The sequence below is a fragment of the Anoplopoma fimbria genome, chromosome 19 (genome assembly GCF_027596085.1).
Source record: "Anoplopoma fimbria isolate UVic2021 breed Golden Eagle Sablefish chromosome 19, Afim_UVic_2022, whole genome shotgun sequence".
Classification (NCBI taxonomy): domain Eukaryota; kingdom Metazoa; phylum Chordata; class Actinopteri; order Perciformes; family Anoplopomatidae; genus Anoplopoma; species Anoplopoma fimbria.
In genome coordinates, this window is record NC_072467.1 from 25,888,238 (window position 1) to 25,913,238 (window position 25,001).

Consider the following 25,001-nt stretch of genomic DNA (forward strand, 5'->3'; position numbering starts at 1 on the left):
TCATACTTTTATTTTCCTGTATTTATTTATTTATTTATTAATTCATACTTTTATTTTCCTGTATTCATTTATTTATTTATACTTATTAATTCATTTATTTTTATTTATCCTTATTTATTTATTTATTAATTCATACTTTTATTTTCCTGTATTTATTTATTAATTTATACAATTTTATTTTATTTTCCTGTATTTATTTATACAATTATTTTTTATTTATTTATACTTTTATTTTCCTTATTTATTCATACTTTTATTTTCCTGTATTTATTTATTTATTTTATTTTATTTTGGAGGGGGAGGAGGGAGGGGAGAGGGGGGAGGGGGAGGGGCTGGGAATCCACCCCTCCGCGCTCGGTGACGTCACGGCGCTCTGACAAGCTGGTGGTGCCGGAAGAAAAGATGGCGGATCATGAGGAGCAGCTATCCGACGAGGAGAAGGTAAAGAAAAACCCCGCTTCGCTCTCCGGACGGGCCCGTTCTGACGGCTCTGCCGGCGCTCTATTGTCTCCACCTGCACACGGAATGCGTATGCGTCCGGCTCGTCCCGTTTCCCTCACGGGGCTCCGTAGAACGCGTGTTTTTCCAGAATCTCCCAGCAGGCCTCAGCAGAACCCGCCGCCGCCGCTCGTCATTATTTTTAGCTCTAACTTCCGCTCCTTTGCGAGCCTCCAGACGGGGGCTCCTTGTAGGGTCCGGGCTCAGAATAGGGACCGTGCACACACCCTAAACCCACCCCAACATTGCTGCTTAATGGCTGTCCACGTGTGGGCTGTCGCACCGTCACCGTGTCCGCTGTTGTTTCTGTGTTTATGGAAGTTTTCCGCTAGCTCAGAGGGTTAGCATAGCGATGCTAACAGACAGCTGCTCAGGGGTAGCAGGCTAGCAGCTAGCATGCTAACCACTTTAAAGAAATAATGATTTATTATTGTTGTTATTAATTAATGTGCTGTTTTACAAATGTCAAAAAGAGAAAAATACAAATATTAAAAGTTATTTATATATATATTTATTTATATATAATGTATACAGCCACCCTATATATATATATATATATATATATATATATAATATGTAACTTTTAAATGAAGAAACATGTATAAATACATTTTAAAATCTGTATTTATGTGTTTAAAAGTTATATATATACTAGCTTTAATGGTATGAAAACAAATATAAACACATATAAATACATTTTAAATCTGTATTTATATGTTTAAAAGTTAAATATATACATGTCTGATGTTATAAAGGGTATAAACCCTTTATAGCTATGTATTATATAATATATGTATATTATATATATGTGTTATATATGTTAATATATATATGTGTGTATTGTGTATATAGGGTATATATATATATGTATATATATGTATATATATATGTATGTATATATATGTATATATAACTTTTAAATGGAGAAACACATAAATACAGTTTAAAATCTGTGTTTATATGTTTAAAAGTTATATATATATATACATGTCTTGATGTTATATATAAACCCTTTATAGCTGTGTATATTTAACTTTTAAATGGAGAAACACACATAAATACAGTTTAAAATCTGTATTTATATGTTTAAAAGTTATATATATATATATATACATGTCTTGATGTTATAAAGAGTATAAACCCTTTATAGCTGTGTATATTTAACTTTTAAATGGAGAAACGCGTATAAATACAGTTTAAAATCTTTATTTATGTGTTTAAAAGTTATTATATATATATGTATATTTAACTTTTAAATGGAGAAACATATAAATACAGTTTAACATCTGTATGTATGTGTAAAAGTAAAAGCTCTAAAGGGTTTATACCCTTTAGAGCTGTATATAAATAACTTTTTATAGGCCAATACCCTGAAACAGAGGGTTTATAGCTGTATATATTTAACTTTTAAATGTGGAAACACATATAAATACAATTTAAAATCTGTGTGTTTCCCATTTAAAAGTTATATATACAGCTATAAACGGTTTATACCCTTAACCCGAAGCACTGTTCGTACTCCCATTACACCCCATGTTACTGTCTGGCTGTTTCTTTTTCTAATTTCCGTAAAACGGCACAGAAAACAGCCAATACGCTGAAACAACATGAGTGTTCAGCTGCATGTGTCTGAGCTGTTTACACGAAACGCTACTTGCATTTTATTGAAATATCCCAATAAGTGTGTTGATATAGTTTGCCTTTTGTTTTGGCGCATTGACAGCAGCTTTGAGAGAGTCATATCTATTCCATAAGTGCTGCTTGAAGCACAACTGCTGAGACTATTTATCAATATATTGAAAATTTGATTAAAAAAAGAGTCAATACTTCAATAGTTACAATTGTACAGATGTCAAGTTTCTGTTTATGTCCTTTTTTAAAGCGAATTGTAGGCCTCTCATTGAGCTCTGGTTGCTTGTTATGTGCATTCAAATGTTTAGTAAATTCTCAAAAATATTAAATATGCAAAAAGACGGCAAATAAACAAACAGTTAAAGCGATCCATTCCTAATGTTGTGTCCTGACCTCGCAGCCTAAATTCCTACCGAGCTTGTTAATACCACCGTAAATGATGAGGTGTTATATTAGTTGCCACTCGGCGAGGTTATGTAATGGTTCAGAGTTAGAACGAGGCCTGGTTTTATCTCTTCACCATGAGTCAGAAGGTTCTTTAGAGTCCAGGCAGCTCATTAAACCTCGGGTGTGACTGCGTCGTCCTCGTCAACACACAAACATCAGCTGTTAGCGAGGCGTTTCCATTACAGAGGCCTCGGCCGTGTGAGCGATTTGTGGTCACCTCGTGTGATGTGCCAACTTCACCATATAAAGAATGGTTTCAGGTGCTGATCGTGTTGGCCTGTGGTTAAGCTAGTAACAACTGTATTGGTGTTGTGAACATTATTTTGATCTCTCTTGACCACATTTGTCACTTTTCTTTGACTGGACAGTCTAATTTTGTATACCTGAAACTGAGAATGATGGTTGGCGACCTGGATCGCTCTCTGTTATGAATGATTACATCCATTGCATTGTTTGTTGTGCTGTAAAAAACACAAGTTTTGCATGCAGACACCGCAGTTGTGTTTTTGTACTTTGAAGGGCTGTCTCTCTGGCGTATTAGATCCGAGCTATCAGCCATCTGCTCTGGGCCTTCAGACATTTCTTCTTTTTTTTTTTAGACCAGTGCTGAGAAAAACTGCAAAAGGAGGAAATGAGCCCTTTTTCAACGGCTTTTTTAACACTGACACTGAGTAATAGTTTCCGAAAACTCGCTAGTCAATTTGAACAATTCCTCCGCTCATGATTCACAGAATTAATCTCCAAATGTGTGGTGAACTGATAAAATGATCATCTAAAGCCTGAATCTCCTGGCACACATCTGTTGGTACTTTCCTCTACATATGAACGAGAAATCTGCAAACTTCCTTTTAGTGGGAACCCTTTCTCGCTGTGATCTGACTCATTCCTGTGACGACTGTTTTATCTGATTTAGAAGAAGACGCTGTTGTGACAGGTAGCCGTAGAAAAGTGTGTTTTAATACAATAAATAGCTTTGAGTTTGTCTCGGTGAAGTGCTTCCCGAATGTGTCCCATGAGAAATCTCTGTGTCTGTTGCTGTTGTGGCTGTCAGTGTCGGCGTCACTTTGCTTTCCCAGAAAAAAACACCTGAAAGCTCCATGATGGGGGATTTCTAACGCGTCTCTTCCATTTGTAAATGATTAAACAGTGAGTCTCTGACACGGATAACAAGTACCGCTTTAGTCTTTTTTAGTCATTTAGGCACCAGCTTGCCCACTTCCTGATTACAACAAAGAAACCACACATGTGTATAACAGGAAACTGCTATTACTCAAATGTGCGTTGGTAACTTTATCTGTACTTAAGTGACTGTGCAGGTACCAGAACCAGAAACCAACCACTGATTAAAACTACAATTACCTGTCAACTTGATTGTTTTTTTTTTTTTCTACAAGTAAATACCTGAAACAATAATCTGTTTACGTGGCCAAATGATTGACAGAGGAGACACACCCACTACCTACAACCAAGATTAATATGCACACGCAGCAGCCCGCCTTGTTTTAGCTGTAGCTTACGCTTCCATTGAGTAGTCTACTTTGTATTTTACACAAGAGGAACATTTTTCTCGCAAGCGTTTTCGGAGTTGTATTAGGTCAAAAGTAACCCTGAGGTGTCTGCGCTTTGGTTCCTGTTTCAGAAAGAGCAGACTATTCTGTCAGCAGGTTTTGTGAGAATCCATAATCTCGTGAAAACGGCATTTATTCCAGAGGAGATGTAAAATGGTTTATTTATAGTCTTGGTTCTCCCCAAAGCTTTATGGATGTGATAGTGCTGATGAGGCACTGTGATCCGTTGTGGATTGGTTGAATTCACAATATAGTTATCAGCATGTTTCAGAGTTTCACTATTTGTTTGATTGCAAAAAGAGTTTAAGTGAGTTCTTCTATAAGTGCCATTGTGTCTGTTGGTGAGCAGAGATAAACGAGGAAGCTGAATAAATATTCCGGCTCAACCTTCGGCCAACAAAATTCCCAGAAGAGATATGACACGGCACCCCCTTTAACTTTTTAGATAATGTAATCAGCAGTGTCTTTGTGTGTGGTACTCAGCCCAAATCTCTCTTTACCAGAGTCGTAGAGCATACGTATGTAGGACTCCAGACGGTTAACAATTGGTTTCAATTACCATTTTCAAAGAAAGAGCATCTTAAAATAACGATTGATTGATATCAGACTTTTCGATCACCAGCACCGTGAGGGAGCAGGAATATCTTGTGCTTCCGGTTTCACGACGGGCAAAACTCAAACAGTCCATAAATCGTAAAACAAAAGTCATGTGGCGGAAATGCCGTTTCGATTATCAGTCGTACAGTTAGTGATATGCTTTCCTACGCTGTGATAAGAGAGATTGGCCGAAGCATTAAGTTGTTAGATATTGCTCAATAAGTGGCTGGCTAGTCCTTTTTTATTGGCCCTTTTGAACGGGGGCAGTTAAGTTAACTTATTATACTGTCGGAGAAGAAGGTGAATTGTTTCAACGCATAGCAGAGTGCTGACAATACCAGGGATCGAGGCTTGGTTCCTACCAGGGGCACCTATTTAAATAATGCATGCAGTCACGGTACAGTAGGAAATTATAAATGAAAGCATCTACTACATCCCATTTTAAGAATAACACCTGTCTGGATATTTAGGCTACGCATCCCATCCTGGAGGTAGAAAAATATAGTTTTTAGTGTAGATCAACTTGCTTTATGACTCACTTAATTATGGGTTATTCTCAAATTATCCAGTTTGAATGTTTGATTGCTGTCTGGAAAAGAAGAGATAAAGAAACCTTAGACAAAGTATACTCCCTTTTTGGATAATGGTGACGTTAAAGGGCCTTTTGGAAACTCCCAACAACCTCACGTGTCCCATAGTTTCCCTTCGTGAACAGCTGTATCAGACCGTAGAGGATATAGCAAAGTTGAGAATTTGAAACTCAGAAGCACATCCCTTGAACTGAAGAATGCATACACAGAGGATGGCTGTCTGTACTCGCCTGCAGCAGTTCAAGAGAGAGAGTTTAACCATTTAAGAGTACAGGGGCTTCAAACTGATGCCCTGTGTAAGGGTTACGACAGATAACAACCTGGTTGACCCAGGAGTTTCCTATAAACTGATAAATGTTGACGTGTAAAGACCGGCGGCTTTGCGATGTGGTGTCCGCATACTGGAGGTGGTAATGAACGCCAGTGATAGTCTGTATATTGCATAGCTGGCTGATGGGGGGGGTAAAATGACACTGCTTTTACCAGCACAGAGTGAGGAGAGGTCATTGGGGTTGTTGGCTGAAGGTTACAAACGTACACATCTAAAGTGGACGAGGAAGCAGTATTTATGCAGCACAGTGAGAGTCCGTACAGGGAGGACACAAGTTTGATCCCTGGATGTTTGTGTCATTATAAACAGTAAGATTAATCATTGATTATAGTCTCTTTTTACAGCTAAAATCATTAAAAATATGCATGCATGTGTTGGCAACAGAAATTGAATTTTACACCAGCTATCCAGAAAAGTTAGCAAGCTTTAAACATTGAATTATAAAAAGTTTGCAGCATCAAAATATCTGTTTTTTTTTTCTTTGCATGTTCTGTTGTCAGAATCGAAGTAGTTTGTCAACATCCCATTAGAGCCATTTTTTTCACCAAATTAAAAACCCAGTCTGCTGGAGATAATCACAAACTGCCAAAAACGGCGTCCCTCAGGGTACCTTGTGTAGTCCACTCGAACATTGAGAAACAGTATCCTCTTTTTTCACAGTTTTGATGACCACCAGATGTAAAAAAAAAAATTGCACTCGCAGCAGTCAGCATCTTAAAGAGACGGCGGATGTTTTTTTTACAGCAGTATGTCGCATTTCTGTGTGAAAGGTGGTTAGTTATGGCTGCTAGAGATGCATTGTCTGTGAGGAAAGCGCCTGGGGTTGAAGCTGCTCTTGAAAAAGCTGGACTGTATTTTGATAACAGTCAATAAAATTAGGGAACTAAATAGAGAAGCTGTCAGTTTCATCACTTTATATTCATGTAATAAACATGCAAATATCAATCAGATGGTAAATCTGCACGAGAAATAAATCAAATTCAATCCTAATATAGTGATCAATTTTCACGCAGACGGACGTGATCACTGTATAGGTTTCTCTCTGTAACTTGTGATGCGCTTCTGCAAGATGTTTGACATTTTTATTGACTGTTTAGAGGATTTTAAAAATGTCTTTTCGACGAATATCAGAAAAGACAAAGTAGCAGACAGCAATAAATCATACAGAGAGAGAGAGGCTGCATTTCTCAAAACTTTCACATACGTTTGACAGAAATAATTCTAAAATGTCAGATTACCGAGCAAGTTTGAAGTCTCCCAAAGTTAACATTAAAGCTCGACTGAGACGAACCGAAACTGGCGGCTGCCCGGAAGGGAGGAAGGAAATCAATCTTAAGAACTTGAAACCCCATTTACGATGTGCAGTCTCTACGTGATTTGCAGTTAACGGACTGAAACTTGCACAGATGTGTGACCCTGCAGCGTAGACAGTAGAGCAGGTTGCATTGTGTCAACCTGAATATACAGGAAGTGGCCCCAGAAAGGCATTAATCTGTATAACCACAGAGTCCTAATTATTGAAAAAGTCATGATCTTTACTATCAGGAAACCCCAGCTTTCATTAAAACATCTGCCTCCGACTGTATTTACGCCCTCATCATTTCTTCAATTTAATCTCCAGCCCACCAGCCTCCACCTCCTCCTTTTCGATTAGCAGAGGAACATTTCTAGTTGGCCTCCGGCTGTCTGACGATCCTCCACCTCCTCTCTGTAGACTTATTATTCATAAGTTATTGCACCCCCACCCGAGCCCATCACCCACCCACCCTCACCAATATTCACCCTAATCAGACAGGTTTTTCCTCTAAACTCGGCTCCGTTTAAAGCATTTCACCGTCTTTTTTTTCTTCTTCCATTTGGGATATTGAAATGGATGCACGCCAGGGAAGAGGATCAAACTCAGGGAGATGATGCAGCTTAAAAATGCCCGCTGGGCCCAAAAAATAAATAATACTGCTTTCAGTTTACTCCTGCTGTGTTCTTTATTATTTCCTCCGCTCTGGATTGGGGGTGATAAGGCGATTTAGATGTAAGGATTAGTTTTAAGTGTGGTTTCAGTGTCAGCGGGTGTCCTTTGGGAATTAAGGAAAGGGTGCTCCATCAGAGGGTGGGACTATGGGGCATGGTGTGCAGTCTGTTTTGGGAGCTAAAGGAGGGGTTGCTGGGTAATATGAGGATGAATATACAGTGTGCGAGTTGAAAGAGAAGAGACCAGCTGGTGTCTGAGACCAAAGATACAAGGATCCCACCGCTCTGTGGGGGGGGATTTATGTACCATGTTTGTGAATGTGTCTTTTAGCTCCAGTATTATTATTGCAGCTCCTTTTGGTTTAAAAAAAAAAAAAAAAAAGACAGTAAAAAAGAGACGTTCTCCAAGATCATAATGTCGATGATGACTGAGTCATATTTAGAGAACGCTCGCTCGCACTTCAAAGCACTCACGGCAGCAATAATCGGCCTCTTGCTGTCAGTTTTTTTGTGTTTTTTAAATGCAGAAAGATATTACTATTAACTGTAGTGCAATTATTTTTTTTATGCCGCACCTTCCATAAAAAGTGGTTCATTATTTATCCTCAGGGACATATTTTTCTCTGAATATTGCACCTAAATGCAAAACTCATCGGCTCGCTTGCAAGTCCAAGATATTAAACTTTAACAAACGGCTAATCTGACATTACGTTTTTATTATTTCATTCATTGTTTAGTCTATAAAACGTCTGGAAAGTTCCCATAGCACAAAGTAACATCCTCAAATAGCTTAAGAGTGAATAATTCAAAGCTATTTAATTTACAAATAACAGAACAAACAGCAGTAAATCCTCACGTTTTATAAGCTGGGATCTAGATCAAAAATATAGATTCATAGGGCCAAAGGAACTGAGTCTCAAACTAATCTTTAACTTTTTGAGATGTCTTTCTAACAAACAGATCGGTAAAAACAACTTTTCAGCTTCAGAGCTGTTGAACATTTGTATTAAATGTTTGTTAAAAAGGATTTGGGGCCAGGTATGTAACCATTTGAATATTTTATGTCACAGTTATACCGTCCAAAAAAGAAAACTCTAAATGGAGCATCATAAACTCATGTTTACAATGTTTACTGAGGGAATAAATCAAGAGAGAAGTAGAGTCATTTTCTCATAGACTTCTATACAACCAGAGGAGTCGCCCCCTGATGGACAGGAGAGAGAATGCAGCTTTTAGACACTTCATCATTGGCTTCACCCTTCAGAACCAGATGTTGCCTCCTGGATATAGTCCTATATTGTCCAATCCCTCTTTGGGGCTCAACACCACCAAACTCGCTCCTTCATGTAGCACGTTAGCAGTCAGAAGCTCGAAGCTAAATTTCGGTCTCGGAGCTCCTGAAGTGTCCCAGTGGCCCGAGTCCCAGCGTAACACACTGCCACTGGAAGGAATACTTAACCTCCAGCTCAACAATCAAATTACTGCTCAACAGTAATTACCTCGACAAAGGAGGCCATGATTCTGGTTCCATCTGGCTGCTAGCATTAGACTTTAAGAAAAGTTTGGTCTGAAGTTATCAGTTAGTCTCAAATAACATTATTTAGCCTAAACTTTCTTTTGTCTTTGTGGTCTGTTCATTGGTTTATTTGGTAGGAAAAGTGCACATTAATAAAACCTCACTGTTAATGCACCAAGAGGCTATTTTTGATCTGTTGTCCCTGGACAGTTGTTACTCTAAAACACAGAATATATGATTAAAATGACAGTCATTCATCATTTATCATTTTCAATATGCAGAAACAGTAATAAAACAGGAGATAATATTATTATATATTCAGAACACCATTATACGACATTGTCAAGCAATATTAATGCATCACAGAAGCTCCAAAAAACAAGACATGCAAATCCAATAAATGAGTGATAATTATGTTAATAGAAACATGGACTAAAGACATAATTAAGTTGCATTGTTAGACTCTTAAAAAAACACAGAATACATGAAACCAGTCAGACACAACAGAACAAAGATAAAAGGCTCTTGCTATCCCTCAACATCTGCAGAACTTTAATGATATTTTCTTTTTTCTTGATCTGTAAAAGTGCAGGCAACAAGGCAGAAAAATGGAAGTGAGCCAAAAATAGAAACAGTTTTGTGTCCAGCTTGTTTAACATATAAATAACGGTAGTTTTTGATTCAGTGTCTCGTTGCTCTGTTGCCGTAGGAGGACGCAGGCTGTTGTCTCGGTGCATCAGTAGAATGGGTTTGAAGTACTTTAGAGGGAAGAGGAAGTATTACTCTGTTCTTAACTAGCTTTTAACAGTCAATGCCGTACTCATAATCCGCTAATGGAGTATCCATCTACCTCCTCCTCTTTCTGTCAGTGCTTCATTTCAAACCACAACGCTCCCTCGGCTTCATCTCATCTCTTCTCTCCATGAAACCCGAAAACAGTTAGCTGTCAGATGAGATTGTTAAACCGTCCCTTGTCATGTAGGGAATAAAAATATCTCAAATGTAATAACAGTCGCTTTCTCAGATTTGAGTCTGTCTTTAGCCGGCAAATTGGAAACTGAATTTCCTATAGGTGTGACTGTATTTGTCTTTTTTGTGCGTGTTATCCTAGTAATAGACCAAAGGCATGCTGGGTAAAAGGCTTCAGCCGCCCCCAACCCTCCACGACCCTGAATTGAATAAAGGTTCAGAAAATGGATTCATGGATATCATTACAATATTACATTACATTGAAACAGCGAGATGAGACAAAGAAAAAGTGAAGCGTAACGTCTTTATACCCGACTGTGAGACGGTGCATTCAATGTCCAGCAGCAGTTAGAGTGGTGCCGCTGCACTTAAACTCTATTAATAGACTTTATTGAAACCAGATCTGGGTACGGCCAGATGAGAGTTCAATTTTGTGTGAGATGTTTGAGCAAGTTGAGGGTCTTGGTTTGTCTTAAATGGCAGTTCTTGTAATTATTAACTGTCCCGTGTTTCTATAACTAGCATACTATACTTTAATTACCAGATAAAGCATTTTGACATCCATTCCTTATGGCGTTTATTTTATATTATTCACTACTTTTCTGAAAAATCAATCATTAAGTTTATGAAATGTCAAAAAAAGTCCCCTTCCTATTACACTTATCCTCAACATAAGATGATCAAATTGCTTAGAACCCCTCCAAATATATTGAATTTACACTGTAACACTTAAAAACAAATCCTCAAATTTCAGCACTTTTGCTTGACTTATTACTATTAATCGTTATCAAAAGTTGTTGTCGATACATTTTCTATTTGTAATTTAAGCACTGATTTATAAAAGATTGTTATTTGTCAGTGTGGAGACCAAAACAGAGGAAAAAACACTTTCAAACTGACGAAGACAAAAACTAGACTTTCAAATACCTTTCTTACATATTTGATCTTTTCCCTTAAGGTCACAGAAGCTACAGATAGACGGTGGTGTTGTTCTTTCAGTTACATCCTCAGCATAGAATGTATATAAGGAGTGGACGTAGTCATGGTGACGTCACCCATTGGTTTGTTGACTGATGTTTTGAAGCCTCGAGTTCGACGATTTTCGTTGTACGCTTTGTTGTTTTTATCGAAACCAATGAACAGATGTTATAGTATTTGGACTGTGGAGGAGTGACGTAGAGACGCCGTATACGTCTCTGGTGTTGACCTGTCAATCAGTGTGTAGCCCCGCCCTAAAGCATCCCCTGCTTTATGGTCTGTTTGACTCTAAATGGAGCATCATTTACTAAATGAACATCATGCTGTATTGAAGAAGACTTGAAACTAGAGATTGAGACCATAAACTCATGTTTACAATGTTTACTGAGGGAATAAATCAAGAGAGAAGTAGAGTCATTTTCTCATAGACTTCTATACAACCAGAGGAGTCGCCCCCTGATGGTCAGTAGAGAGAATGCAGGTTTTAAGACATTTCCGCATTGCGTTCACTCGGGGCCCGTTCCAAGAAGCAGCTGAATAAAACCCTCTAGAATGCCCCTGAAGCTTCTGGGAGATCCCCCCCCCGCTCATGGGAAAGTCTGTTTAAACACTTCCGTCCAGTGTAACGAGGGAGACCCGATGCAAACGAGTCTTTCCCACGAGGACGTGGAGTCACAAAAGCAAACGATATTTATTTATATCTGCTGTTTTCACAAAGCGATCGCATGTGAGACACACACACACACACACACACACACACACACACACACACACACACACAGATTTTGACACAGCATAAGGGTGTCATGAAAATCTCATGAAAGAGGATGCAAGATACAAATGCAGATGCACTTTGATCTCAACATCACACACAAACACACACACACACACACACACACACACACACACACACACACACACACACACACACACACACTCATGTTCCTCCCCGAGTGGCTTCCTTTCTCTCAGCATCGCTCATTAGCAAGAATCAATCTGCAGCTTTGCACGAGAGCCAGATCAGTTGTGTACACACACTACTAATAAGGGCCCAGGAGACACACACAAACACACACCCTGTCACACACACACACACACACACACATAGATATATATATGTATATGAACTTCCCCGATACACCAGCTTGTGATAGAGGTGGGCTGAGACATGTAGAGAGGTACAGCGAGAGAGTAAATGTGCACTGGAGTCCTCAGCACATTTTCATGTCCTTATATGGCTGCAAACCATGCGTGGGGAGGGAGGGGCCGCCGTCCTCTCGCTGTCAGTTTGACATGTGACCTGGAAACAGGAAGTGTTGTGGTAAAGCAGCAGCAGCAGCAGAAGAAGAACAGTGAGGAAATGAGGAAGGGGAAGAAAAATGACTGCTCATACGCGCCGAGACATTGAACCGCCTCAGTTTGATTATGACACAGTAGCATCACACCCTCTGTTGGCCACAGTGTGAACACAGTCAGGGTTTATATTGGGAGTTTTGAATTAGTGTACTGCAAAGTAAGCACCAGGATAAGCGAACCCTTATTTTCATGATTAAAAAACACTGTTTTTCTCAGTTTGAACAGCGGCAAATTGTCAAAAAAACGGAATAAAACAATCCATAATAAACATATTTAAAGGTTATATGGCGTCTCAAATTTTGGACAATGTGTAATAAAGATTGATTCATCGTGTAAATGTTTTTTGCTGGTATTTTATGTCATATAAAGGACTTCCATTCTTAACCTGTACCACCTTCTTGTTGTTGTTTTTTGTCTGCAGGTACGCATAGCAGCTAACTTCGTCATCCACGCCCCGCCGGGAGAGTTCAACGAAGTGTTCAACGGTGAGTCTTTTTGTTTCTCTTTCTCTATTCAATCAGTTTGTTTTCTGGACTAGTAGAATAACAATTACAGACATGTAAAATGTGATGTTATTGCTCAGAACTAGCTCTGTTTACAGGATGAAGATGTTGAAAACACAGCACTTTGAAAACATTGCATCTTTAATATTAATATTTTGTGTAGTGCTGCAGTGATTTGACCAGAGTTTTAAACCGACACATCTTTTTTTTTCGTGACACAGTGACAAAGAAATGGTTGAAAATCTGCAAATTTTCTCTTTTGAGAAAACGTTTTCGCTCAAATCGGGGCTTATTCTACGTAAATTGACCGTGACAGTGTTTGTGTTCGTGCACGTTTGGCTTATCTAAATGTTTTATTTACGTCATTGTTTTCAGCATAATTCTTTTATGTAGGGAATGCCATAAAAAACAAAAAGATAAGGCTTGAATAATTGTGATCAATACAATTTAAAGGTGTAAGCCAAAGGAACATTACTATGCCTTCATTATCACACGTTAGATAATATTCTTTTGGATCAAAAATTGCATACACCATATTTTCTAAATCAGGATTTTCACAAGTGTGTTGGAGAGTATTGAATATAAATTTTGGGAATTAAATAAGTTTTGAGACTTCGGTAGTCAAGAATTCTCTGAATCGCTAGAATGTTTATTAGGGTGGCGTCTTTAAAACCACGGTGCCGCCAGTCTCCAGATATGTAGACACAGCAGTAGTCAAACTTGTGTGAGTAGATTATAACGTATAAATATAATGTTTACCTACTATCAGGTCTCCAGCAACAGTTTGACGTGAAAACAAAGTGGCTGTTTGAGCTTTATTAACCCGTCATAACACCAAAATACTGTGTAAAAACTTCTTTTATTTTATTTATATATATATATATATATATATATATATATATATATATATATAACTGGGCATATATTTTCACAATACTCCCACTTAAGATCATTTTTGAAGTTGCTAAAACAGGAGCTGAAAATGAAAAATTGCCCCCATTCATGCGTTACTTATCGTACCACTTTTTCCACCTAGAAAGCAAAATGAGACTCTGATGTTTTGGCCAAATAACAACTCGCCCTGCAGCGCCAGCGTCGACGCCACGCTGTCAAAGTAGTGAGAGAGAGAGAGAGAGAGAGAGAGCATGAGTCTGTGTTCTGGCATCGTCAAATCCTCCATAAATGTCGTCACCTCAGCGGAGCGCCGGCTGGACCGCCCGTCTTGCCTCTTATCGCGGCCCGACAGCAGCACACACACCACACACACACACACACACACACACACACACACACACACACACACACACACACACACACTTAAAACAGAAAACCGTGGTCCCCTCTCGCCACTTTGTCCTCTTTCATCTCTGTGTGGTTTCACAGCCTCCGTTCCACTGAGCTAATTCACCATGTCTGCTTCACTCCCCTCGGTTTAAATGATGCAAAGACTGAGCAGCTTTGTCTTTTGTGTGTGTGTGTGTGTGTGTGTGTGTGTGTGTGTGTGTGTGTGGTGATGGTGCTGATCTGCTGTACTTCTTTCTCCTCAGATGTGCGATTGCTGCTCAACAATGACAATCTCCTCAGGGAAGGTGCAGCGCAGTAAGTCTCCCCTCTTCTACTACTTAAGGTCTTGAAAAATCCCCCAAAAAAGTCAGAAGCAAAAACACGCATCATATGAAATGACGATAAGAAAATTTCCCGACTATCCTGGCTAAGATAATTGTGATATATTTAAAACTCTTAAAATGGCACTAAAACACTTTGGAATCTCTTTACCTTGTTATTTTTTAAAGAAATAAGTGTTTTGATTGTAGCACAGATAGGAAAAAAACATCTTAAATAAGGTAAACCATAAGGTCCTCCTGCATAAATTAAGGATAAATAAAAAAAATATCACCATTGTGTGAGTCAGGCTCTATTTATCATTTCCGTTATGACGAGCTAGACGGCTTTATCAAGTCACTGGTGAGGATATTCACAATTATCTCAATAATGGAAATTCATCACCATAAACTTGTTGTTTTTTATATATATACATATATATATATATATATATATATATATATATATATGTTTGTTTTTTTTATCTATAGGGTAATATTGCATCTAGTAATGTTTATTCTAGCTGAGTTTCCTTTTTTTTGTCTTTAATCTGGCAATCAATGAAAGTTAAAGAGGAATTAGTCCTCAGCTGTAGACTCATTACAGCTTTAGTCTACATCCATATTACCCAAACACTGTCATCATATATCATAAAGTCAAACATCTTTAAAATCCAGCTCAGAATACTAAGTATGTTTGCATAACGTACTGAGTTTGGAGCGTATGAAGTAACACTTTGTCTCTTTCTCTGCAGTGCGTTTGCGCAGTACAACTTGGACCAGTTTACCCCTGTGAAGGTGGAGGGCTACGAGGAACAGGTGGGTTTACGCTTCACCTTCTCGCTTAAAGAGACGGTGTGGCAGCTCGGAGACTGACGGGGTGACATCATGGGTTGAAATCAGTTTAAAGAAAAACATCACCCACAAAATGACCATTTGTTCATCAGTTACTCCTCCAGTGTTTCCTTGAATACCTGAAGAAAACTTTCTCACATGCCTCCATGTTGAAAGAAGATTCAAAAAATCTGAGAAAAGGTGGATTTATGTAAATAGAGGCCGCGTTTAATAACAAATACAAATACTCATTTTGTGGTTGAAGTTTTCCTTTAATTTCTTTTCTTTCCTGTTACTTCATAAACTCTCCACCCCATTCATCACTCTGGTCTTTAACGTGTTGTTCAATCAGTTCATTCAGAAGCCTGTTGCTGCTGTACGATATGTATTTATATACTACAAAATATATTTTAATATTTAGCTTTTTAGTCGGGACTCCTCAATGCTGTGTTATTTTTTTTATAATTTTGGCGTACTGGAAGTGTAAAACAATGTATTTATCATGCCCAATGTTCAAAATAACACATTTGCATTGGAATATTATTTAAAAGAAGAGTAGTAATTTAAATAATTCATATTATAACTCCAAACAATACACAATCATGACACATAGGGGGTAACTCCAGCCGCTATAATCATGCATTCTATAATCTATATCCATGTGGGTTTAAGTCACTTTTTTTTTGCTGCACATGCTAGGAATTAAAACAGCAGCTTCATAGTGTTTCTTTGTTCTCATTCAGCAAAAGTGCAGTACTACAACATGAAAAATGAAGTAAAAAAGTAGTAAAAAAAAAAGGATAATTTGCAGTTTATCTGAGCAGCACAGCATTCAAATAGTTACATCCCATATTACAGAGTGCTTTAATGATGTTAAAACAGTGGAAAGAAGAGCCAATAACGGAAAACAACAGATACTTAGGCAGGAAAAGAAACAAGATTATTTAATTCCTATCATTATTATTATTATTATTGCACTAATATTCTGATCTTTATGGGCTTTAAAGCAGAGAAGAGGGTAAATCACAAACTCGTATTTATTTAAATATTTAAATATCTTCTGTGTGTGTGTGTGTGTGTGTGTGTGTGTGTGTGTGTGTGTGTGTGTGTGTGTGTGTGTGTGTGTGTGTGTGTGTGTGTGTGTGTGTGTGTGTGTGTGTGTGTGTGGTGTGTTCAGTAACGATTGCAGCGTCTTATGCAAAGATGTCATCATGTCCCTCCAGTTGCCACATCACGGGTTGAAATTCCCCCGTCTGAGTTTGTCGAGGTGTTAGACAGCCGTTTGTTTTTCTGTCTGTCTTTTGTCTCCATCCTTTTCTCTTTTTTTCCCCTCATTGCATCCCTTTAATTAATCTCTAGACTTTTCTCTCCCTGCACACAAAGTCTCCTGTTGTTCTTGTCTTTTCCACTCTTATCCATTTGTCCCTTCCTCTTTCTCCTGATACCTCTTCTTCCTCTTTCTTTCTCACTCTAAACTCTTTCCTCTCCTCCTCTCCTCCCCAGGTCTTAATCACAGAGCATGGCGACCTCGGTAACGGCCGGGTCCTGGACCCCAAGAACAAGATCTCCTTCAAGTTCGACCACCTGAGGAAGGAGGCCAGCGACCCGCGGCCCCAGGACGTGGAAGGCTCCCTGGAGGCCTGGAGGAGCGCTGTGGACTCGGCCGTCCGGGCCTACGTCAAGGAGCACTATCCCAGTGGAGTCTGCACCGTACGTCACAGCCTAGCTTACTACCACAACCATGTACCGAATGTCACAAAGCCATGGTGGATGCACTTCTTTACGAAGCCCTTCTAATACGTTTTCCCATGTGACCTGAATGATGACATTGCTACATATATACACACATATCCTATATTCTTATACATAGTCATCATGTTTTACCTACAGTTGATTTAAATGGCATTAGGCACGCTCCAGGTTTTAGAGAAGCAGACAGGAATCATGGACTGGAAGCAAAGCAATGTACTGTTGTGGACATTTGTTCAGATCCAAAGGTGACACAATAACTAAACTAACTTACAGATGGAGGCAGTGTTAGACTGTCAACTTGTACTAAAATCATTGTTTTTTTCAATGGAGTATGGTGGCTATTAAAAGAGCGATATAACGGCTTCAAATCTCAAGGTAAAGTGGTGAAAATATCCTAAATATAGCGTACAAGAGTATACAAATATATATATTTTTTAGATTTGCTAAAATATCTTTGATACTCTCATCTACAGACGGAACTGAAACTGTCTTCAGGGCAAACAGACTCCACAAAATCTGAACTAACCCTTTTTGCTTTTTGTTCGAACTTATCACAGCTGACGTTGACATTGTTTATTATCTTATTCATTAGCATACTGTTGTAACCTACGTCATTGGTTTTTTCCTAACGGCTTAGTGGGTCTTATCTTTTATAGGGCGCAGTTCACCTCCAAAAGTCAGTTGATGAAAACTTAATGGACATCAAACAGCATGTGATTTCTTCTCTCCAACAACATATAAATGGAATCTGATAGTTAAAGTTAAGAAGGCATAAAATGACCCGTGCACTAAAACCAAAGCAAGTTAGGTTGTATTGCGCCATTCAGAGGGTGGTTCATTGCAAAGGTTAGAAAACCTAGTAACTGCCCAGAAAAACAGCCAGGTATGCAGAACAGATTTTAAGTAAATGTGACCTCACAGAACATTATGCATGAAGTCATTTCTATATCTTTGCTATTAAACAAAAGTCAAGTCAAGCTGATTGAAGTTGCACATGTTTGTACAATCTTGAGTAGAAGAATGAAATCTAAGAATTGCGTAAAAAAAACAAACCACACAAACACATTTAAATCTGATTCCTCTGTAAAGACAACAGGGTGGTGCACTAAGTAGCAAGATGTCTTTAACGGTAAGATAACATATACGAGGACAAATTAAGTTAAAAAGTTGGATTTTTATCTGTAAAAAAGTGTTGATTTGTCAGGTGGTGTCTGACAACTGCTCGACTTTTAGCTTTTTTCTTTCTTTTGACAAACATCTCAACATACAAGTCTTCATTATTTCTATTTAATAACATAATGTGGTTGTTCACGGTGAACCGAGACTACAAGAACAAGAACACCCAGTACAGTGCATTAAGTACTAGTGGGCCAGCATTAAAAGGTATAAAAATGGGATGCAGTCCGCTTTATAGGTTTTCCTACTTATTTATTAATGCAAAGTGAGCAGTGCAGTTCTGCTGCAGACACAAAAGAAAGTGTCGGACTGTGACTTTGTTGTACGTATTTCATTATCTCAGCTACGCGTCAAACGGAGCTTAATTAGGGAGGTGTTAACCACAAACCATCCTCTCGTTCTGTCACTTCACATTTACAGCTGTGAAGTGGAATGAACGTTTTCATTGGCTGTGAGAAGAAAAGCTTGTTGCATGTGAAAAAATCTGAATATTCTTTTATTCTCTCTCTCCTCAGATTTACGGGAAAACCATCGACGGACATCAAACCCTCATCGTGTGCATCGAGTGCCATCAGTTTCAACCAAAAAACTTCTGGTATGTTTCAGACCGCTGCTTTTAATATTGTACATTTTGCACCACTGGTAAAAAAAAAAAAACCCAACACATTTATTCCAGGAGTTTGCAGTTTTAGGACGACAGGCAAAGATGTTCTTCTTTTTCAGAAAGACCAAACAGGGCTTGTAGGATTCCCAGAGACGATTCCTAAAACAAACTCATTTTAATAATTTTTAAAAAGATGTTGAAGCACTGAATGAGCTGAAATACGTACACGATGCTTCAAAGGCATTCATTTAATTGCCGCCGGAGCCGTAGATGTTGGCCCTCGTAAGCGTCGCTGAGCCGTTTTCGGATCGGGTTAATCTGATTGGATAAGAGCTGAACCAATCCTCTTTGCTGCTGGGTTTTTACTGGGCTTACGGCTTGTTTGGTGCAACGATCTCACAGCTCCTGTGTGTGTAACTGCCACCGTTAACGGCTGCGTTTCTGCAATGAGGAACCAAAGGGACGGATTTGTTTGAAGATGAGGATGTGAAACTGAAGTGAAAGTCTGTTGTTGATGGTTTGAAGGGTCGTTGCTGTTGAGCTCCCTACTGGGAATTTCGAATAGTTTTTCTGTGGTTTGTTTTTGCAGAGGCTGTTCATTTTGTTCATTGTTTGCTTTCTTAGTTCCCCGATTGCTATTTTATTGTTTCTGCTTTTTTGAAAGTGTTGGTTTTTGATACTGAAAATGAGCTTTTAAATGTATCTGGTATGACGGATGTATTGTGCATCGTCCCTGCTAAATATACAATGGAATATACATCATATACCAAAAAACCAAAATTGTGTTCAATGTGCTCATAAAAACAAAAAAGAATAAACAGCTGGAATTGTCTTTGTGGATTCAACCATGTTATAAAGAAAGAAAAAACAGCTTTTCTTGAAAACAATAATAAGCCTTATTATTGCTTTAAAAGAGCAGTTCTGTGAGACAAAGTTTCAATGTTGGGACTTCTTTCCTTTTTCCAAAGTACTAGGATACCTTCATATGTTTGCAGTGATAAGTCCGTAGAGCAGGAAGTGTGGTTTTAGCCAGTTTTACCTTCTTTACATCTTTAGATATAGAATTATCAAAATCGGGTCTTGGTCTATCTGAACAAGTAAAATATTCTACAAAAAAAAGAGAAGTTATCAGTTCCACTCATTCTTTTAATCAATCGCCTGTCTGAATGTTTAAGAATAGAATCTCGAGTTATCTCCTTTATATATCTCGATATATGACGTGAGATAAGGTGATTCAAATGAGAACGCCCTGTTTCCTACCTCTCTTTGGATCTTTACAAATTCAAGATCTGAATGATTCTAGATCATTTGTAGCAGAGTTTATTACCAACTCACTTTTTTATGTAACAGAGTCATAAGTGATGTTTTAAAAGATGCATAATCGATTAATGTCTGTTTTTTATTTTCTTCGTCTCTCACAGGAACGGACGCTGGAGGTCAGAATGGAAATTCACCGTCTCCCCCTCCACCACTCAAGTGGCAGGAATCATGAAAATCCAGGTATTTTGATTAAAATCTTGCACCATGTGAACAAAACAAACATGCTTGATGTTATGTGTGTTAGCATATGTACCATGTGAACATTTAAATTGAATACACGCTTCAGTATCGGGTGTTTTTTAACATCTAAATGCAAATGCTTGTTTATTTTGGTCAATTTTAGGATCATTTCTGCCACACTTTTTTTGTGTGTTCCTGGTATCTAATTCACCAGAGTCACTTCATCATCTTCATATTATTGCCTCATTATCTTTCAGAGTGTTTAATAGACTCCTGGGGATTTTGATAATTCACCCACACAGCTTTTATCACTCCTTTTTCTGCATGTGTTGTTTTGAGTTGCAGAATTAATTTTATGTGCAAAGAGAAACTTATCCTTTTAACTGTTCCAGGTTCATTACTATGAAGACGGCAACGTTCAGCTGGTGAGCCACAAAGAGGTCCAGGAGTCCATGTCTATTTCTGTGAGTATAACCGAACACATTCCTGTTATGTTTCTGGGTTGTCCGTCCATCCGTATCATGAACAACAATATCTCACACAAACATCCACTAAATATGCTCATTAAGACAATTTCACAGGAATGTCTAATGGGATGAAGTGCTGACATTTTGGACAGACATGGATGTAAAATGTAACCTCACTGGTTTGTGGAGGCAAACAACAGCGAGGCAGTAAATCTAGTTTTATGTGCAAAAATGGGAGATGAGGAAATTCGATGTGCTCTGACCGGAGAAATCATCTTGGATGTATATTGTGCATCTCGAGGACCGTAGTCGTTCAAATACTGCACAGTCCAAATATGGAATACGACCTTGTAGTTACTGACTGATTCTCTGTCTTTGTCTTTCTACAAAATGAGACTCAAAAGTTCTGTCTGACCTTTCCTTATAAAAAAAAATGTGCAAATGAAACATAAACATTACATTACAGTCATTTAGCAGACGCTTTTATCCAAAGCGACTTACAATAAGTGTATTCAACATAGGTATTCAAGAGAACTACTAGTCACCAGAAGTCATAAGTGCATCTCCTTTCTTAAACAAGCATCTAAGAGCATAAACCAGAGCAAAAGTACAGAAACAAACTAATACGAATACAATAAGTGCAACAAACTAATACGAATACAATAAGTGCTAAGCGGAAGGCTCAGGGTAGTACTGACATATGTCTGACATCTCAGATATTGAACATATCATTCTCACTATTAGTTTTATTTAATGTACCTCTATAATCCATCCCTGTTCTGGTTTTACCTCAAGATGCTGTTTTCATTTGCAAACAACTCCCCCGGGATGCTTCTTTCCCTTATTATTTTCAGTGTGGAGGTTTTTATGAGTTTGTGTATTCTCTGAAGTCTTTTGCCGATGACACATTTTTTCCCTCCCCTCTACTCTTGAAATTCATTGTGTGTTTTGTCATTTTCCAGAATGAGGCTTCAACTGCAAAGGAGTTTGTGAAGATCATGGAGGCGGCAGAGAACGACTATCAGGTGTGTAGAAGAAGGGGAAACATATTCAGATTACAAACAACTATCACCTTAGCTAGATTTTGTTTTTGGTTCTCTATTTTACTGATTTATTGATTGAAAGTTCTGGTGCGAGATATGCATCCATCCATTATCGTCCACTGACCCGGGGCCAGGTTGTGGGGCAGCAGGGTATTCCAGACGTCCCTCTGCCCAGCAACGTTGTCCATCTCTTACCAGATGAGATATATATAATCCCTCCAACGTGTTCTGGGTCTAACGCCGCCCAGAATCGCCTGTCCAACTCAAACTCCCAGAGATACTCGAACTCCCCTCGCTTCTGGCAGTGCATCAATCCCAACCCTAAGGGTGCAATCCACCATTTACCAGCAGAGAATCATGACCTCAGACTTGGAGGTACTGACTCTCATCCCAACAGCTTCAATCTCTGCTGCAATCCGGCCCCCAGTGCGTGTTTAAGGTCACGATCTGATGGAGCCAATAGAACCACATCATCTGCAAAGAACAGAGATGCAATTCTGAGGTCCGAAACCAGACTCTTTTCTTGCCTTTGAGATCCTGTCCAGATCCCGTCCATGAAACGTCTTTGACTTCGTGCCTCGTTTAGGGACCAGATCTTACATTGGTTATCCAATGACCAGATGGCTCGTAGCATCCATCCATCCATCCATCCATCCATCCATCCATCCATCCATCCATCCATCCATCCATCCATCCATCCATTATCTTCAGCTTATCTGGAACCTGGCTTTGCAGAGTATTCCAGACGTCCCTCTGCCCAGCAACGTTTTCCAGCTTTTCCTTCGGGGACCTCGAGCTGTTTCCAGGCCTCGTAGTGTGAGATATGCAATTGGCTTAAAATGAGACATCATCTAAAGCTCATGTTTTACTCTCGTCAGGATTAAATGATGAAATCCTTCACTTTTACGCTGCAAACCTCCATCTCAGTATGCTCCCTTATGATGTCAAGTTTTTTGGACTACAACGGATCGAAAGCTGAATCATACAGAGGACTAGGGATGTTATGTGCTCCTTCTATGGTCGTCCATAAAAGACCTTGTTTTTACCATAAAGTCATATTTCTTGAAACAAACAAACAGCAAAGTTTAGTTAATCATTGAAAAAGGTTTCCACTGCTTTTCCAAACCCTCTAATCTAATATACCTGACCTATTTAATGATTCTCTGCCTTCCTCTCCCTCCGTCTTCCCCGTTCTCCCCTCCAGACGGCCATCAACGAGAATTACCAGACCATGTCGGACACTACCTTCAAAGCCTTACGCCGCCAGCTCCCCGTGACCCGCACCAAGATCGACTGGAACAAGATCCTGAGCTACAAGATCGGCAAGGAGATGCAGAACGCTTAACAACGACGGAGATCATAACAGACACCCCCCCCATCCACCCATCCACCCATTCTCCCCCAGACACCCCCATCCCCTCTCCTCCCTCCCAAACAACGTTGCATGACTGGATAGTTGTATCGTCTTTGTACAGAAATTAGAGAAAAACTGGGACAAAGAGAGGTTTTTGGTCTCACAGCCGGATGTCACATCACACACACATTGGATGTCTCCTTTTATCGATGTTATTTTGTTTTTATACAGACACCGTTAACTCCTCTGTATATTGAATCTATCATGAGAAAGACAAGCGTATTTTGGGGGGAAAATAGAACTTGAGGAAACGAGTACAAGACATAGGAAGAAAAAGAAAAAAAAAGGGGAGGGGGCGAGCACTTGTATGCAAAGACATCCTTATGAAAATACAGTATCACGTGTGCAATATTTATTGTGTCAGTGAGACCACACCTTTTTATTTGACCTGCTGAGTAAAACATAAAAAAACAGTTTGAATTTGTGGTGCATTTACAAAAAGAAAGACTCCCCTTCACCTCACGGTTAACGTCCCGTATGAAAAAAATAATCTTTGTGTTCATTGAATGGTATCTTTGGCACAAGCAGTCAGCCACTCAATGTTCTTGCTCCTCTTTTTATTTTGGTACTTCCCTCCCGGCTTCATCGCCTATATCTTATTGTTTTTTCTTTTTGACTCGACGTCGTCTGGACTCTCACCTCTGCGCGGGGAGTTTCTGTGACCACTTAACAAGCTCAATTTAACAAAAGTCATCAGTCGCTAAGTGATGTGCATAATGTCCAATTTACAATAAAATACAAAAAAACGTATCACATTCTCCTCCAGTGCTTATTTTTATTATAAAAAAAAGAAGACAGAAACAAACAGAACCTGACTGTATTATATAACAAGGCACATTGTAATATATACCTGTATGAAAACATCCTGTCTGTCAGTTTGGTGATTTATTTCCATGAGATTAATTGTAACTCAGTCACAATTATGTTGCATTAAATGACAAATTTTCTATTTACTGGCTCACTCATCATTTCTGATACCTTTTTTTTTTTTATTGTGATGCAGAAATGGAAAAATAGAAATCCAACCTGAAGTGTCATGGGAAGATGGTAAAGTCGGGGTTATTTCACTGCTCTTTGTCCTAAAAACTAAATATGGCAAATTCATTTTTAGTTAGTTAGTCTTTTGTGTACAATCATTAGCTGCAAAAGAAACATCTCCTTGATGGAAGAGACTCCGGGAGGTCTTGAACCACATTTTGGGAACAAATTGATGATTTATTTTCACACTCTGACTCGTAACAATTAACAGAGTTTTCAGTGTGCAATAACACGTATTATAACTGCCAATAACCAGCAAGTAGAATACTCTAAAATACCTACAGGAGAAACTATAGCAAACATTGTCTTTGTGGTTTTATGTTCTCATTCATGGACGGATTTTATGGAGTGAAAGGATGATGAGAACACTACATGAACGATAAAAGGTTTCATTAAAGATTAGCAATGTTAACATTGATTTTAAAATAAGTGACATTAGTTTTGGTATCGTGAATCTGATTGATGGAATGTAAAAAATAAAATATTTGACACACTTTACAATGGATCAGATTTGAGCAAAAGTACTCCTTAACATTTCATTTCTTTATATATATAAGGAGGAATTTAATCATTACTGCAGAGGTAGAACCAGATGGACCAAAGTGATACAATTTCATAG

General features: G+C 38.7%; 1 protein-coding gene across 1 annotated transcript; it reads left to right on the plus strand.

Moving 5' to 3' along the window:
• The first annotated feature begins 367 nt into the window (after positions 1–367).
• LOC129108050 (F-actin-capping protein subunit alpha-2) lies at positions 368–24,293 on the plus strand. Its single transcript, XM_054619693.1, has 10 exons — positions 368–441; positions 12,872–12,935; positions 14,501–14,552; positions 15,310–15,373; positions 16,892–17,098; positions 18,832–18,911; positions 20,342–20,420; positions 20,813–20,884; positions 21,850–21,912; positions 23,135–24,293. Exons 1-10 carry the CDS (start codon positions 403–405, stop codon positions 23,273–23,275), a joined length of 861 nt encoding a protein of 286 aa, XP_054475668.1. The 5' UTR covers positions 368–402; the 3' UTR covers positions 23,276–24,293.
• The last annotated feature ends 708 nt before the right edge of the window (positions 24,294–25,001 follow it).

Excerpts from the sequence above, each read along its gene's own strand:
- LOC129108050 (XM_054619693.1), top strand. The coding sequence starts at position 403 with ATGGCGGATCATGAGGAGCAGCTATCCGACGAGGAGAAG. Across the intron at positions 17,099-18,831 it reads ATCCCAGTGGAGTCTGCACC|ATTTACGGGAAAACCATCGA; the intron begins GTACGTCACAGC and ends CTCTCTCCTCAG. Across the intron at positions 18,912-20,341 it reads TTTCAACCAAAAAACTTCTG|GAACGGACGCTGGAGGTCAG; the intron begins GTATGTTTCAGA and ends CGTCTCTCACAG.